The 18,346-nt window shown below is 35.9% G+C and overlaps 1 protein-coding gene across 1 annotated transcript; it reads left to right on the forward strand.

The window, feature by feature from the left end:
* The first annotated feature begins 6,738 nt into the window (after positions 1-6,738).
* Positions 6,739-9,642, forward strand: LOC140962629 (uncharacterized). Its single transcript, XM_073421578.1, has 6 exons — positions 6,739-7,009; positions 7,644-7,880; positions 8,041-8,152; positions 8,234-8,408; positions 8,544-8,784; positions 9,211-9,642. Exons 1-6 carry the CDS (start codon positions 6,835-6,837, stop codon positions 9,498-9,500), a joined length of 1,230 nt encoding a protein of 409 aa, XP_073277679.1. The 5' UTR covers positions 6,739-6,834; the 3' UTR covers positions 9,501-9,642.
* The last annotated feature ends 8,704 nt before the right edge of the window (positions 9,643-18,346 follow it).

An 18,346-nucleotide genomic window follows, 5' to 3' on the forward strand; every position in this document is an offset into this window, starting at 1 on the left:
TGTTGAAAATAAGAGTTGAAAATTAGTGTGTGATGATGTATGTAATGATGTAATTATTTTTGGATTATTTTCAAAGAGATTCTATAAATAGGTCTATCAATTTGTAAAGAAGATACACAATTGAGTGAAGAAAATTTTATAATAGTGTGTAGTTTTTTTATATTTTGTGAGTTTGATATTTTTATTCTTTACCATAAATTTTTATTTTTAACACGTTATCAGCACGATACTCGAAGGTTCTCCATATTTTTTCAAGCTCCAAAACATAAGAAAAAGATAACAAGATTCAAAAATAAGAATATTTATTTTACTGTTTATTTATTTTTATTGTATATATATTTAATATATAGTATCATGTTATTACATAAAAGTAGTCTATGACACCTCATTATAATAAAAGAAGTGTGATCATTCTACTGTTTATATATTTTTATTATGTTGTATAATTATTATATATATACATAATTATTTAAACATGATTAACATTATATACATTATATTATTAGCATAAAATTATGCATATACATACATTTATTTTTTAAGATTTTGTATTTTTATAAACGGTCATAAACGACTAGTTTTTGTCCTATAAATATGTTTTAACAAACACATTCCATCACTCCAAACTTACTCTTCCTCCATAAAAATATTTCTTCATCAATTTTTCGAAGAAGAAAAAGATGGTTCTTTCAAGGTTATTTTGTATAATTATTTTAGTTATTATACTTACTAGTTTTTTATTTATCGGAGAATATTTGTCTCGCATTTTTTTTCTTTATTTTTAAGAATGCTTGTACTTATAATTTATCTGTTACTTTGTGTTGTCATATTAATATATTTAGAACTTAACTAATAAAATGCATTGTTATTTTTCTAGTACCACCATGTCAAATTTGGCAGAGTTCGAATTCGTTGTGCTCGACATTACGAGAAAAAATTATATATGATGGATTCTTGATGTAGAAATGCATCTTGAGTCATTGAATCTAAATGAGACCATTAAGGAAAATGGTATCTCATCATCTCAAGAAAAAGCAAAAGTTATGATATTTTTACGTCGACATCTTGATGAAGGATTAAAATATAAATATCTCATTGAAAAAGATATCATGTCTTTATGGAAATGATTAAAAGAAAGATTTGAACTTTTAAGGGAAGTTATACTTTCGACCGTCCGTGATGAATGGAATACGTTAAGATTCCAAGATTTTAAGAAAGTCGGTGATTACAACTCGACAATGTATCGAATAATCTCGCAATTAAAATTTTGTGGACATGAGGTTACGAAATCGAAAATGCTTGAAAACATTTTTCACTTTTCACGCATCAAATATAACTCTACAAAAACAATATAGAGTGCGTGGATTTGCGAGATATTCTGAACTTATCGCATGACTTCTTGAGATGGAAAAGAACAACGAGCTGCTAATGAGAAATCATCAGTCCCGACCCACTAGATCAACAGCATTTTCAGAAGTAAATGTTGCAAGTAAAAATGAATTTAAACCTCAAAATCAAAATCAAAGTCGAAGACAAGGTTTTGGTCGAGGTCGTAGTCGTGGTCGTGGTCGTGGTCGCGGTCGCGGTCGTGGTTTTGAAAACAATCGAGATAGTCACTTCTATAACTCATCTCAAAAGAGCGTCACAAACCACCCACTAAAAAGATATCATGAGAACATGAGTGTTAATGAAAATCACTCAAAACGATTTGAAAGTTCTTGTTTTAGATGCGGCACTCCAAGACATTGGTCTCGTATTTGTCAAGCTTCTGAGCACTTTTGTGAGCTCTATAAAAAATCAATAAAGGGAAAAAAAATAGACGAACTTCACTGAACATATTGACCGTTTGAGTGATTCAACTTATTTTGATGTTGTATATTTTTCTGAATGATTTCTTAGAAAATGATCAATATACTGGTGGAATATAAATATAAAATATTTTATTTTTCATATACTCATATGATAATGTTTTATTATATAATTATGATATGTGTTATAATCAATATACTGGTAGGATATAAATATAAAATATTTTATTGTACTCATATGATAATGTTTTATTGTATAATTATAATATGTGTTATATTTTTCAATAAATTACATATGTATTGTCAGTAATTTTTTTCATTACATATTTTTTTTGAAGTTCAAATATGGAAAATGCTATGAACAAAGCTAAACGAGGAACTAATCCCAAAGAAGTTTGCATACCTAATAGTGGTACAACACACACTATTCTCCGGGATAAAAAGATATTTCTTGTAACTAAAACCAACAAAAAAAATGGTGAATACAATATCAGATCTTGTAGACTTGGTTAAAGGTTGTGGTAAAACACATTTTTGTCTACCTAATGGTACAAAATTTCTGATAAATGATGTTTTGTATTCACCACAATCGAAAAAAATTTGTTGAGCTTTAATGACATATTCTTATGGGTATGATACTCAGACAATAAATGAAAGAAATGCGAAATATATATGTTTTACCACATACAAATAAAGAAAGAAATATGTAGTTAAAAAAATACCAATGCTCCCTACTGTATTGCATTATACACATATAAGTCCAATTGAATCAAACATGGTAGTTGATAATTATTCAATATTAATTAATTGGCATGATCGATTAGGACATCTTGTTTCAATAATGATGCGAAGAATTATAGAAAATACACATGGTCATCTGCTAAAAGACTAGAAGATCTTTCAAAATAATAAGTTTCATGTAAAGTATGTTATCTTGGAAAATTTATTATAAGACCATCATCAGCTAAAATTCAAACTGAATCACTCATGTTTCTTGAACGTATTCAGAGTGATATTTGTGGGCCAATTCATCCACCATATGGACCATTTAGATATTTTATGGTCTTGTTTGATGCCTCCATCAAATGGTCACATGTATATTTATTATCAACTCGGAATGTGGCATTTACAAGATTACTTGCTCAAATAATAAAATTGGGGAATCAATTTTCCTATTATACAATCAAGAAAATTAGACTTGATAATACTGGTGAATTTACTTCTCATACTTTCAACGATTATTATATGTCAATGAGAATCATTGTTGAACATCATGTTGCTCATGTACATCCACACAATGGATTAGCTGAATCATTGACTAAACGCCTACAACTGATTGCTAGACCAATGATTATGAAAACAAAATTCCTATTTCTATATAGGGACATGCAATTTTATATGCTGATGTATTAATTCGTATCAAACCAAGTGCATATGATAAATACTCTCAATTGCAGCTTGCATTTGGTAAAAAACCAGACATTTCTCATCTGAAAATTTTTGGATGTATTGTATATGTGCCTATTGCACCGTCTCAACGAACAAAAATGGGATCTCAAAGAAATATCAGAATTTATATCGGTTATGATAGCACATCAATCATTTGATATTTTGAGCCTTAGATAGGCGACGTATTTACAGCACGTTTTGCTGATTGTCATTTTAATGAGAAAATCTTCCCAATGTTAGGGAGAGAAAAGAAACATATCGAAAAGAAATTGCATGGTATGTATAACGTCCCAGATTCGACGACTGTCCTCACTGTATCAAAACGAGTCTTTCCAGCATGTTTTATGTCTTCACTCACACGCACCCTAGAAAACTTCCCAGGGGGTCACCCATCCCAAAATTACCCAACGTCAAGCACGCTTAACTTTGGAGTTCTTATGTGATGAGCTAACGAAAAGAAGATGCACTTTCTTGATATAAATAATACATATCAAATCTTTTAAGCCCTTCTCAACTGCATAGTCTCATACCTGAACAGTTTCGGATTTCCTCTCCTTCCTGTATAAGATCGGTTCATTCATGTTCTCTCTACCTAGAAACCTGCCAGGAGCCACCTATTGTCCGTGCAACCTCATGACACAGACGATCACCCCCCGCTCTCTTCGGCCCCGGGCCTCACATAACTGTAACGCCCCAGATTCGACGACTGTCCTCACTGTACCAAGACGAGTCTTTCCAGGGTGCTTATGTTCTCACTCACACGCACCCTAAGAAACTTCTCAGGGGGTCACTCATCCCAGAATTGTCCCAAGTCAAGCACGCTTAACTTTGGAGTTCTTATGTGACGAGCTACCGAAAAGAAGATACACATTCTTGATATGAGTAGTATATATCAAATCTTTTAAGCCCTCCTCAACTGCTCACTCTCATACCTGAACAGTTTCAAAATCCCTCTCCTTCTTGTGTATGATCTGTTCATTCATGTTCCCTCCGCTTAGAAGCCTTCTATGATCCGCTCATTGTCCGTGCTCATTAATGCTCGCATTCAAATTCCAAAGAAACAAATTGAAGATACTCATGATGTCATAAAATGATTGAAGCGTGGAAGGCCAACCAGTTCCAAGGATAAAAATACTCGAAAAAGAAAATGCATAGAGAAACACGATGATCACAAAATAGAGAATGATATTCCGACAGAAACACATGATGATGAAAATGTTCTGTTAGGACCAAAAACTGACGAGAATCGTGAAATCTCTATCAATTATATTAATACTGGAAAAATATGGAACCGAAAAATATATAAAAGAAATTGATGAGATATTTTCTTACAATACGGCATTGGACATCATAAATGACAATGAAGATCATGAACCAAAATCCTTTGGTGAATGTAAAAATCGACAGGACTGTATAAAATGGAAAGACTTTATCTAGGTTGAATTGGATTCGCTAAATAAACGTAACATTTTTGGACCTCTAGTCCTTACACCTGAAGTTGTAAAACCTGTTGGGTACAAATTTGTTTTTATTCGAAAGCGAAATGAGAAAAATGAAATAGTAAGATATAAAACTCGATTTTTTCCACAAGGTTTTTCTCAAAAGCCTGGAATTGATTATGAAGAACCGTATTCTCCCGTTATGGATGCAATTATGTTTCAATATTTGATTAGTTTGGATGTATCTGAAAATTTAAAAATGCATCTTATGGATGTTGTCACAGCTTTAACTCATATAATGATATTTGCAATTTCACAGAATAAAATTCTTTGGCTTTTGAACTTTGTGCTTCAGTTATGCTAAATCATTTAGGGCTTTTTATATCTATATATATATATATGAAAATCCCTAAATGATTTAACATACCTGAAGCACAAAGTTCAAAAGCCAAAGAATTTTATTCTGTGAAATTGCAAAGATCATTATATGGGTTAAAGCAATCCGATCGAATGTGCTATAATCGACTAAGTGAACACTTAATGAAAAATGGATATGTAAACAAATCAATATGCCCTTGCGTTTTCATTAAGAAAACAACATACAGATGTGTAATTATTGTTGTATATGTTGATTATTTAAATATCAGTGGAACGAATAAGGTTATTCAAGAAGTTGTGTTGTACTTGAAGGAAGAATTTGAAATGAAGGACCTTAGAAAAACAAAGTATTGTCTGGATTTACAACTTGAACGAAAAGAATGTGAAATATTTGTTCACCAATCAAATTATACAGAAAATGTCCTTAAACGTTTTAATATGAATAAATCAAATCTTTTAAGTACTTCAATAGTTGTTAGATCATTAAATATAAAAAAGGATATATTCCGTCCACGTGAAGATGATGAAGTTATTCTTGGTCCAGAAGTACCATATCTAAGTGATATTGGTACTCTTATGTATCTTGCAAACTGTACAAGACATGATATATCTTTTGTTGTAAATTTATTGGCAAGATTTAACTCATATCCAACAAAGGGACACTAGAACGGAATTAAATATATATACCGTTATATACGAGGAACGACGGACTTGGGACTTTTGTATTCAAAAGATACCAATCAAAGTATAATTGATTATGCTGATGATGGGTACTTATCTGATCCGCACAAGGCATGTTCTCAAACCAAATATGTATTTACTCGTGAATGCACTGCAATTTCTTGGCGTTCACAGAAACAAACACTCATAACAATTTCATCAAATCACGACGAGATTATTGCACTACATGAAGTAAATCGTGAATGTGTGTGGCTAAAATCAATGACCCAACATATCCAAATCTCATGCGGATTGTCATTCGGCAGGAAACATGTGACACTATATGAAGATAATGATGCATGTGTTACTAAAATGAAAGAAAGATACGTAAAAAGCGACAGAACTAAACATATTCCACCTAACTTCTTCGCATTCACCCAAGAGCTTGAGAATTCAATCAAGTGAGAACACATCATATCTCTTTACAAAGGCACTTCCTGCGATAATATTTAGAAAGCATATATATAACATTGGGATGCGCAATCTACGAAATTTGTGAAGAATCGTTCGTGCTAACATGAGAGGGATTTTACGTGACTGCACTTTTTTTCTTACTAAGGTTTTTATCCCAATGGTTTTTCTTAGTAAGGTTTTTAACGAGGCAGTATAAAAATACATACTGAAGACAATCATTGTATCATAATAATCATCACAAGGGAGTGTGTGAAAATAAGAGTGGTGTTGAAAATAAGAGTTAAAATATTGAAAATTAGTGTGTGATGATGTAATTAATTTTGGATTATTTTCAAAGAAATTCTATAAATAGGTCTCTCAATTTGTAAAGAATATACATGGAGAAAATTTTATTAAAATGTGTAGTTTAATATATTTTATGAGTTTGAGATTTTATTATTTACTGTAGATTTTTATTTTTAACAATTTTTAATATATTGGTTGAGCTTATTTCAAGCATTTATTTTATATATGATTATTTAATTTTTTGAAATTTTTTTAGGAATCAGAATATTCCCATGTGTGTATAGCTGCTTACAACATCAACAGGTACAGGTAGAGGTAGAGCGGGAGATCGAAGAAGAGAGATGTCGTGCCTCGCATCGTGCTGTGTGTCGTTGACGTGCGGGCTCTGTTCATCGGTGGCCTCCAGCATCACCAAGCGCTCTGCAAGAATCGCATACTGCGGACTCTTCGGCTTTTCTTTGATCGTGTCTTGGATTCTTAGAGAAGTAGCTACACCTGTGCTTAAAAAAATCAGCTGTGAGTGTGTTTTGATTGAAATTGAGGAGGATAAAGTTTTAATTTTTTGCTTTTTGGGGGATTCTGAGTTGCAGGGGGAATGGGTTATCAGTGGTTTCGGCTTTTCTTGGTCATGTAGCTCGGTTTACTTTGGTTTTCTTGGTATATTCGCAATTGTGTTGTTTCTGTGGGGCTCTTTGGTGGGATTATTTGGGGGACCTATTAACCAAGGGGTTAGTTTCTTTGGAGCTGAAGAAGTTTGTGCTTTCTCTTATTGAGAAAAAGATTGGATAATAACGGTTTTATGTTCTTTTTTATGTATGAGATAGGTACAAATGAGAGGGACCCCGAACCTGTGTTGATGTGTGAATAGATATATAAATGAATTGATTTATTCAGTTTGCTGTTTATGTGTACATGAGATTGCTGGAATCTGTTTATCAATAACCGAGTCGAATCAAAATTTTGTCTTCATTTGCTTACTTTGTGATGGATAAAGTAGCTGTTATTGCTTGAAATATTTGTGCAGGGTCCTCTTTAAAGTATCCAACTTTTGTTTCTTGATCAGTCCATACATGCATGAGTTGCCCGGTTTAAGATCATCATTCATGCGTGCAGACTGAGATACTGGTATGATCTTTGGTGTACTTTGTAGGGATAAACACTTCAGACAACCTCCCAAAAGAATGGTTTCAAATGCAAGCTGTTCTTCGTGTCGGCTTGGGGAATTTCTTGTTTTTTGGAATACTAGCCCTCATAATGATCGGAGTGAAGGATCAAAATGACAAACGCGATTCATTGCATCACGGTGGATGGATTGCTAAGATGCTGGTTTGGACTTTGTTGGTTATCCTCATGTTTTTCCTCCCGAATGCCATCATATCAATATACGGTCAATCCCTTTTTTGCAATATGTTATATAGATTTTTTGTAGAAGTTTAGCTAGTATTTGTAATATTTTCTTACAAAGTCTTCTCGAAATGCTAATATTTATCTGATGCCTGATGGTGACATATTATTGACGGCCGGGATAAAGCTTTTTGTTCGTGTAGGATTTATTTCGAAGTTTGGTGCTGGGCTTTTCTTATTGGTACAAGTCATAATATTATTAGATGCCACACATTCGTGGAACGATTCATGGGTGGCCAAAGACGAGCGAAAATGGTAGTCCAAATAAAAATCATATTCTCTTTTTAATCCTGGATGTTTTTGGTCTCCTGATAATTCTATCTTTCTTGTTTTCAGGTATATCGCCTTACTTGCTGTATCAATAGCATGCTATCTTGCTGCATTTACGTTTTCGGGAATTCTATTCATTTGGTTTAACCCTTCCGGACACGACTGTGGCCTTAATATCTTTTTCCTCTCGATGACCATCATTCTTGCTTTTATCTTCGCAGTTGTTGCATTACATCCCAAGGTGAATAATTATTTTATATATATTATTGTGTTAATTCAACTTAAATTTATAAATAACACAAACCTGTTGCATGACCAGCTAGAAAAGCACTAGTTTGTTATTTTTGAATTGGTGTAAAACTTTTTATTTTAACAGGTTAATGGCAGCCTCTTGCCTGCTTCGGTGATATCCATTTACTGTGCTTACGTTTGTTACACTGGACTCTCTAGTGAACCTATAGATTATGTATGCAATGGTCTCCACAACAAGTCAAAAGCCGTTACCTTGAGTACCCTTATTCTTGGTATGCTTACTACAGTTCTCTCAGTTTTATATTCCGCTCTTCGAGCTGGATCGTCGACAACCTTTTTATCTCCACCAAGTTCACCCAGAGCAGGTATTTAAAACTGGTTTGGAATCTTATTAACTTTTGATGCTTGTAGTATTTGCTTTTTCCAATTTATCTTTTGGAACTTTATTTAGAGACGTTTGGCTCACTTTTAATTATCAACACCTTCAAATGGTAAAATGTTATTGTTAGTTCCATATGGTGTTTCGACATATTTACTCATTTATGTTTATGGTCATTAATTTAATTCTTATTAAGGACTAAAAATCTCATGATCCTGTAATTACATGACTGTAAATGTAATTTTTACCTCGTTGATAATATCTCATCTCCTAATCTTATATATTTTTTTATTTCAAATGTACCCTTGACAATGATACTGTCTCTTACTCTGTTCAAAATATTTGCTCAATTATTAGACTGGGGCGAATGGGTATATTTTTTACACAGATTTTTATAGAATTTATGTGACAGGTGACAAGAAACCTCTTCTCGACTCAGACGAACTTGAATCCGGTAAAGGAAAGGACTCAGAAGCACGGCCAGTTACTTACTCTTACATGTTCTTTCATCTGATATTTGCTCTAGCTAGCATGTACTCAGCCATGCTTCTTTCTGGTTGGACGAGCAGTTCAGAAAATGCAGACCTAATAGACGTCGGTTGGACGTCGGTTTGGGTTCGCATCTGTAGCGAGTGGGTCACAGCTGGATTGTATGTGTGGTCTCTGGTGGCTCCATTGCTGTTCCCTGATCGTGAATTCTAAATCTTTGTTATTATGTTTAGATGTTGATATCAGTATGCGTGGATTTACAATGTGGTGTGCCAAGATTCTAAATAATCACATGTTTTATTTTATGTGTATGGAAATGCTTATTATATGAAAAAGTTTCCGGTGTGGCTTCCCATTTTGGCTTTTGGTGTGTCTTGAATACCTCTAAACTTTTGAACAATTTTAAGAAGTTAAGTTCGAATATCACGTTATTTTTAAAATTATACAAAAGTTTATATTGAATATTATTAACTTTTTAAGTTATATAATTAAACAAAATTCATTAAAAATCTAGAATCAATACGCCCTAATGGAGATTCTCGACTCATTTCTCAAGGAACATCCAGAACAAAATTAAAGGAGAAAAAATTAAAGCAATTAGACAAGATTCATAAGATAATTGAGATTTAGACAATAATAAGAGGCTAAGTTATCTCCGAAATGTTTCATGCGGCCTAGCTATCACAAGGGAGAAAATTGCAAGTTTGATATCTTATAATTGTTTCTTTACGATTTTGGTTATTTATGATGTTGAATTTCACTTTTAATCTATTTTTTTTATTTTATTTTCACAGTTTTGATATTATTTTTGACGTGACATTGATATGTTGTCGAATTAACGTTGACATTGTCCTAAAGTGAAGTTGAGTCTGCCAACTTGGCATGATATGATGCTGACGTATACAATGTCACACTATCACTCGAAAAAGAACTAACATTGTCAAAAGTTGAAAAACATATGATTAAAACACAATTTTAACAATATAGAACACATCACAAAATGGCAATTTCCCTGTTAATAAAAGTCCACGGAGCATTCTTGAATTTGCATCTGTTGGCCAAGTTATATGTCTACCATTAGAGAGTAGAAGTTGTTAAGGTTATTGCGCATAAGCGTACAGGAAATAAATAATAACAAAAATCAGAATAACAGAATTCTGTGTTGTGTTTGGTGTTGACAACACTGCACACAACACGGCAGCGGAAATTAATTAGTAACACACAAATATAACTTTAATAAATGAACACTCAGGTTTAAATCATGCACAAGTACTAATACTGTACTAATACTTGTGCGATACCTCATGGCAAAAATTCACTAGAAAAATATGTAAATCGTTTACACCAAGAACAATACTAGTGAGAATAACAAAATCAAATTCCTTGACACTCTAAGGAATTAAAATATGCATCAAAAACCCAAATCAAATCTAGATGCATAAAATAAAAATGTATTGTTCAAACACAAAACCGAAGAACACCCGTCGAACAAACACTCTGCGTCAGTGTTGTTCTTGGATGTTGGCAACACTGATCCTCAACACGGTCACGTCTTTGATGCAGTCCTTCAAGCTCCTTATGTAAACCTTCAGTCCTGAATTTTCTCCAGCAAAATTCCAATAGCCGTCGACGTAAATTCTCTCCGCCTCTCTCTCTCTTCTTTCAATGATTTGATCCCCTTTTTATATTAGGTGCATCTTTGACCTAGATCTTCAAGGATCCTTCCCACCTATGTATAAGGAAACTAGAGTTTAATAGGTAACAAACTCTAATTTAAAACAAATACCTTATATCTTATAGATAAATTTCCCACTCAATTAAATACTATATCTAGGAAAACAAATATTTTAATTTTGTCTAGGAGTGCAAAATCGAAATAAAATCTAATTAGATTTCAGGAATAAAATATTCCTTTCAATCTCCCCCTTTTTGCATTTCTGGACAAAACTTCCAAAATTGATGAACACAGCGTGAAGCTTCGTTACTCCCCCTGAGATTGTCAGGTGTATCTCCCCCTGAATTTGACAAGTTAGTTTAGTGGTATTTAGTAGTGTGCACTTACGCTCAACACATACCAAAAACAAAGTTCATCAAATATGAAGTAGGAACAAAGAACAAGGCAAATAGAGAAACAAAACAAAAAAAAAACATAAGCCTAATCAGCGCAGCCTAATCAGCGCGATTATCAGTGTCCTCCTCATCATCACTGTTTTCTCCCTTATCGGCAGTTGAAGGACCGGCCATATCTTGTCTCATATTTGGTGGCACATCATCTCCCCCTTTTTGGCCAGAATGCACGCCTACCTCGAGGAGTAGTCGATAATCCGCAATCAGATTTTCATAATATGCAATTGTGGCATTGGATTGGGTTATCTGTGTGTGTGCATGGGCGATGGTATCACGAGCCTGTTGAATCTGTTGAAGACCGAAAGCAATTTGCGCATGGACCTCAGGGATCATCAATACAATATAGTCTTCAGAGGCAGAGGCTGATGAAGTGGTGGTGTTGCCAACACCAAGGGCAACACCGGGAGTGACACTAGTAGTCGGAGGAACATGTGAGGGAGCCGAGTGGACAGAGCGAGGTCTAGTACCTGTTGCAGACCAAGGAAGATCAACAACCCTGTTCCCTTTAAAATATGCCGAAGCAATTTTCAATGGTTCCCCTATGTCAATCAATTGATCCTCAGCATCAGTTACAAATCCCTGGGATTCCAAAATACCAAAAATCAAGGAGGGAAACGGGAGTTTCGTCGACTTCAGACCTCCTTCTGCAAATTGTAGGACATTGGTGAAGACCAGTTGTCCAAAATTGAAGTTGCGTCTTGTTCCGATGGTAAAAAGAGCAACTGCCTGTGGCCTAGTAACCACAGTGGTGTTGGACGAGGGGGTCCAATTCCGAATAGCAGTTTTGTGGAGAACCGAGTAAAATGAGGTCAGATTTGCCGCAGCCAGTCGCTTGGGGAGACTAGGAAATTCAGAAATTATGCCCCCCGTGAGTTCAAAGGTAATATCATCAATGTGCGGGAGAGCATCCTCAGTTACAGGAGTGGGAGTGTTGTAAAACTCATTTATGGTAGAGGGAGAGAAATCATAAATGGTATCTCGGACAAACACCCTCCCATACTTTGCAGACCTCCTGTCTCCAACACTAGAGACCAAATTGCAGTAGAACTCGAGAACTGGTCTTCGTGCATAGGGCATTACAGAGTTGACAGTGGAACTTAGTCTACGGAATTGAAGAAAAGCAGTCACATTGTATTTCCCATAGGCTTCGAAATCAATGTTGCGTTCCTCAATAAATTCCCTGTGAGCGTATAGATACCATTGAGCCACAGCCTTTTCAGTGTAGAATTTGGAGGAGAAAGAGGACGCAAGATTGTAGTCATCCAAATCAGTGTTGGCACCACCTGGTTCAACACCAGGCTCAACACTTTCAGTATTTTCCTCAGCCCTAACTGCTTGATCAGATTCTTCCTCAGATTCTGCGGCTTCAGTCTCGGATTCTGATAGACTCTGCTCGAGAGTTTCTGGTTGAATATCGACGCCTTTATCCATAGATTCTTGTTGCCTCTTTGATTCACGCAAGCTGTTAAGGAAATCAGCTAGAGATTGTTCTTCATCAAACGAGAAGCTTACCTCTGGAGGATTGTCAGTGGATTGTGCAGGTGGAGCAGCAAAAGTAGAGGTGGAAGCAGATGACTTCTTCGAAATAGTGGGCCGCTTTCTGGCAACTAGCTCAAAGTTTTCATCATTGGAGTCATCTCCTGATGAAAAATCTGGATCAAGAGTAAAATAAGTGGCCATCCGCGGCTTCTTTGGTTGGTCGAAATTAGGGCTGTACCCTGCTTGCCGCTTTGATCTCCGTTGATAAGTCGGAGGTTGTGGAGGAAAGGCCCGCTGAAAAGCTTCGGTATCTGGAGGATTGTCAGTATCCCAAGGATTTCCCGGTTCTCCAGGAGCTATAGTTTCCAATGGGACAGGCTCTGGAGCAACGACCACCATCTGCAATGGATTTTCAGGACAGATCTCGGAAGGTGATGTTGTTGGTGGTGTTGTCATCGGAGGGGGAACACCATGAGCAGCCTTCATTTCACTTCGAATGTCCTGTGGGTCGAATTGATTATGAGCCATGTTACACGGTAGATACGCAAATCACGAATAAATTGGTGAGTGAGGGAAAAGCAAGATTGCGTGAATTCAGCAATTTAGCGAAGGTTAGCAAAAGTAAATTTCAACGAATTTAAGTGATAAGGGTAAATATAAGCCTACATCCTAACGGTAATATTTACACCCAAAACGATGCGAAGTAAAACGGTAAAATGATTTCTGAATAGCCGTTTCTACTCCAACGGTAACTTTTTATAATTTTTCAGCGACTAAATTACACTTTTACTCCATAATTAAACGATGTCTTAGGTTTGAAAGAGTGATTAAACATTTTCAAAGATGATCCAAATCAAACCCACATCGATTACACTCCATAAACATGAGAAGTCACTTTTTTCAAGAAAAAGAGAAGAAGAAACTCAACTGTTATACGATAGATATGAATAATCTGCTGGGCTTGATGAAGTCACAAAACAAATATGCATGTCCTAAGGATGCCTTAATTTAGATGAAGAATCAAAGTGTCAAGCAGTTATGTATGTGATAGTGTGTTGGTACTTAGTGTTGACAACACGAAGGTGCAACACCACTAACTTGTGCAACAGTCGTTAAAAAAAACTTAGACATGGTAGCCCCCACTCTAGAAGAACGGTCTTCAATGGACTCCTCTAGGTAGCTTTTTCCATTCCTATGTTGACTTTAGAAGTGGTAGCTCCCACTCTAGAAGAACGGTCTTCACTGGACTCTTCTAGATAGCTTTTTCCATTTTCTTCTAAACTTTCATATATGCATTTTGTTCCTCTTTTCTGTTTTTCATCTGATAAGTGATCATAAGGGATTCAACTCACTCCATTCGTATTGGATATATCCAAGAGGTTCTTGATATCTCACACCAGTTGTGATACTGAGTATAGAAAACTCACATATAAAGATAGAAGGTTTTTACACAACTAGGGTGCACGCTTAAGATATTTGTCAACACAGAGTACGCAAACACAGTAAAAGAATGATTTATGATTATGCAGAATGTCTAATATCCTAACAATGGCCATGCACAAACTGGTGTTGTCACTGGTGTTGTCAACACCCATGACAACACAAGAAAATACAATTAATGTACGCACATGCTGAGAGACTTCCGAAGGTTGGAGTATCTCTCAAAGTCCAAAGGTTTTGTGAAAATATCTGCCAGCTGATTTTCAGTTCTAACAAATTCCAGTTGGATTATTCCTTTTTCAACCAAGTCTCGAATAAAATGATGTCTTATATCTATGTGTTTTGTTCGAGAGTGTTGAACAGGGTTCTTCGCAATGTCTATAGCACTCGAATTATCGCAATATACAATCATTGTATCACTATGAAATCCATAGTCCTCAATCATTTGATTCATCCATACTAGTTGAGAGCAGCAGCTAGCTGCTGCCACGTATTCAGATTCAGCAGTGGATAAGGATATGCAATTTTGTTTCTTACTGGACCATGATACAAGGTTGTTTCCTAAATAAAAACACCCTCCCGATGTGCTTTTCCTATCATCTAGATCACCCGCCCAATCAGAGTCAGAGAATCCTACCAAGTTTGTGTTCGTTTCCTGTGTATACCATAAACCTAATTCTAGAGTACCTGCTATATATCTAAGTATACGTTTCACAGCTTTTAGGTGTGATAATTTCGGATTAGCTTGGTACCTAGCACATAAACACACACTGAACATGATATCGGGGCGAGTAGCAGTTAAGTATAAAAGGCTGCCAATAATGCTGCGATACATGGTGTTGTCAACACCTTCGCCAACACTATCGGTGGACAGTTTCTCACTAGACCCCATAGGAGTTTTCATGTGCTTTGAACTGTCAGTAGAGAACTTCTTAATCAAATTTCTGGCATACTTGGATTGACTCAAAAATATACCATCATGCAATTGTTTAACTTGCAATCCAAGAAAAAAATTTAATTCTCCAACCATACTCATTTCGAATTGTGATGACATGCTTTCAACAAAATTGTCAACAAGATTACGTGAAGAACCACCGAATATAATGTCATCTACGTACACTTGACATATCAGAATATCATGTCTCAACTTTTGAATGAAAAGGGTTTTATCGACCTCACCTTGCTTGAAGCCTAAGTTTATCAAGTATTCGGACAACCTGTCATACCAAGCACGTGGAGCCTGTTTCAGTCCATAGAGTGCCTTCTTCAGTTTGTAAACATGGTCCAAGTGGTGAGGATCTTCAAATCCTTTGGGTTGACTCACGTAAGCTTCCTCGTTCAGAATTCCATTCAAAAAGGCACTTTTTACATCCATTTGAAACAATTTAATACGCATGTGACAGGCAACAGCAAGTAAAAGTCTGACAGACTCAATTCTGGCTACAGGAGCGAAGGTTTCATCAAAATCTACCCCCTCAACCTGTGTATACCCTTGAGCTACCAGTCTGGCCTTATTACGAATAATGTTACCGGATTCATCAGTTTTATTTTTAAAGATCCATTTTGTTCCAATAACATTTACATTTAAAGGTCGAGGCACTAAATCCCATACTTCATTGCGTACAAATTGTTCAAGTTCATCATGCATTGCATTAACCCAGAATTCATCTTTTAATGCTTCAGAAATGTTCTTGGGTTCAATTTGAGACATGAAACAAGAGTGACTTACCTTTGAGAATGAGGAAGTCATGCATACTAGCCCAATCATTTTTCGGTAATCAACCTTCTCCTTTTTCCTAGTTTTCACATCTTCATGTACTTCACCAATGATTTGTGATGATGGATGGTTCTTCTGGATTTTGGTGGGAATATCTTTCCCGCTGTTGATTATCTCATCATCACCATTATCTTCATTTTCCATGACTTCAGTTCCGTTAGGGAGCGGTGTTGTACCTGGTGTTGTTACACTGGTTCCAACACCCGGCTCAACACCAGTACTGTTCACTGGCTCTCCTATTTCCAGTAATCCTTCGGTGTCATCATCCTTTGATTTTCCTGTTAGATCTGCAAGATCATCAAAAACAACATTAATAGATTCGATGGTTGTTCTTGTTCTTAAGTTAAATACACGATAAGCCCGACTATTCATTGAGTATCCGAGAAATAAGCACTTATCACTTTTGGAGTCGAATTTAGCAAGCCGTTCTCGATCATTTAGAACGTGGCATACACATCCGAAAACATGGAAGTATTTGAGATTTGGTTTCTTTCCCATGATGATTTCATAGGAGGTAATGGTGGAACCACTCCTTAGAAACACACGATTTGAAATGTGACAAGCTGTGTTTAAGGCTTCGGCCCAAAACCTTTTTGACACATTCTTTGAGCTTAACATAACGCGCGCCATTTCTTGGAGAGTTCGATTCTTCCTTTCGGCTATGCCGTTTTGTTGAGGAGTCTTAGGAGCAGAGAATTCATGAAAGATTCCTTTCTTTTCACAAAGGGAAGTAAAAAAAGAATTTTCAAATTCTTTACCATGATCAGTTCGTATTTTAACTACTCTTACATCATGCAAATTCGTTATTCTAGCATGCAATTTTTTGAAGACATCAAAACTATCTGATTTTTCCCTTATAAATCTTACCCAAGTGAAACGAGAAAAATCATCAACACAAACAAGAGAGTAGTTCTTCCCACCCAAGCTTTCAACCTCCATTGGACCCATTAGATCCATGTGTAAGAGTTCAAGACACCGTGTTGTCCCAAAGTGTTGCAACACCGGGTGCGCAACACGGGTTTGCTTACCTTTCTGACACGGACCACAGACATACGCAGTGCCTGAACTTAAGTTGGGCATACCTCTTACTGCATCATACTTACTCAAATTCTTCAAGGTCTTAAAACTCGCATGTCCCAATCTTTGATGCCACAAATCCAATTCACTCACCTTGGCACTACAGCACTCATTACTTTCTCCTACCAGATAGCAATTATCAGCAGACCGAATACCTGACATTACACAAACATTGGCGTCATTAAGAACTTCACAGTTATTTTTGTTGAACTTAACATGTAAATCATCGTCACAAAGTTGACTTATGCTTATTAAGTTCGAATTAAGTCCTTCAACATGCAGAACATTGTGAAGTTCAGGAAGGCCATCAACGTTCAGTGTTCCTTTGCCTACAATTCTTCCTTTGGCACCACCACCATAGGTTACACGCCCACTTTTTACTTCGATATAATCAGTGAGGTGTTCTTTAGATCCGGTCATGTGGCGTGAGCACCCACTGTCAAAGTACCATGCACCTGCAATGTTAGATTTTAAAGAACTATAAATGACATTGCATCGTATCACAGTTTTGGGTACCCATATTTTCTTTGTGGAAGGTTTCTTGACTGCAGTGTTGTGCTTGGTGTTGTGCAACACCCCGTGCAACACTCGATTTGAATGCCAATTCAGGTAGTCATCTCTGAGTTTGTAGCAGAAAGGTTTAATGTGCCCAGCCTTGTGACAGTAGTGACAGATGAAGTGACGCTTTCGCGTTTTCCGCTTTTGTTCAGTGGTGGACTTTGAGTTTGGAAATATTTTCATGGGTGGATTTTGACTTGAGGGAACAGTGGATTCTGCTACACCCTTCACAAATACTGTAGTCTTTGAATCAATATTGGATGACTCACCGTGTTCATATATACTTTTAACATATCCAAGACCAGTTCTTCCATCCTTTCCCATAGTTAGCATTTCATCAAGTTTAGATGAGCTTGAATTGAATTTAGTAAGAGTCTTTGTTGCCTTCTCAAGATCATCTTTGACTTTACATAGTTCAAGATCCTTCTTACTCAACAGAACTTCAAGGCGAGACAAACTGTTTTTTAGATCAGTGTTTTCTTTTGAGAGTATTGTATTTGTCTCATTCCTTTTGAGCCAATCATGATATAGTTCTTCATACATCATCTGAACAATCTCAACAGTGAGTTCTTCTTGGTCAGATTCCTGGTTTTTTTCAGCA

Source organism: Primulina huaijiensis, chromosome 2 (genome assembly GCF_012295235.1).
Source record: "Primulina huaijiensis isolate GDHJ02 chromosome 2, ASM1229523v2, whole genome shotgun sequence".
Lineage (NCBI taxonomy): Eukaryota > Viridiplantae > Streptophyta > Magnoliopsida > Lamiales > Gesneriaceae > Primulina > Primulina huaijiensis.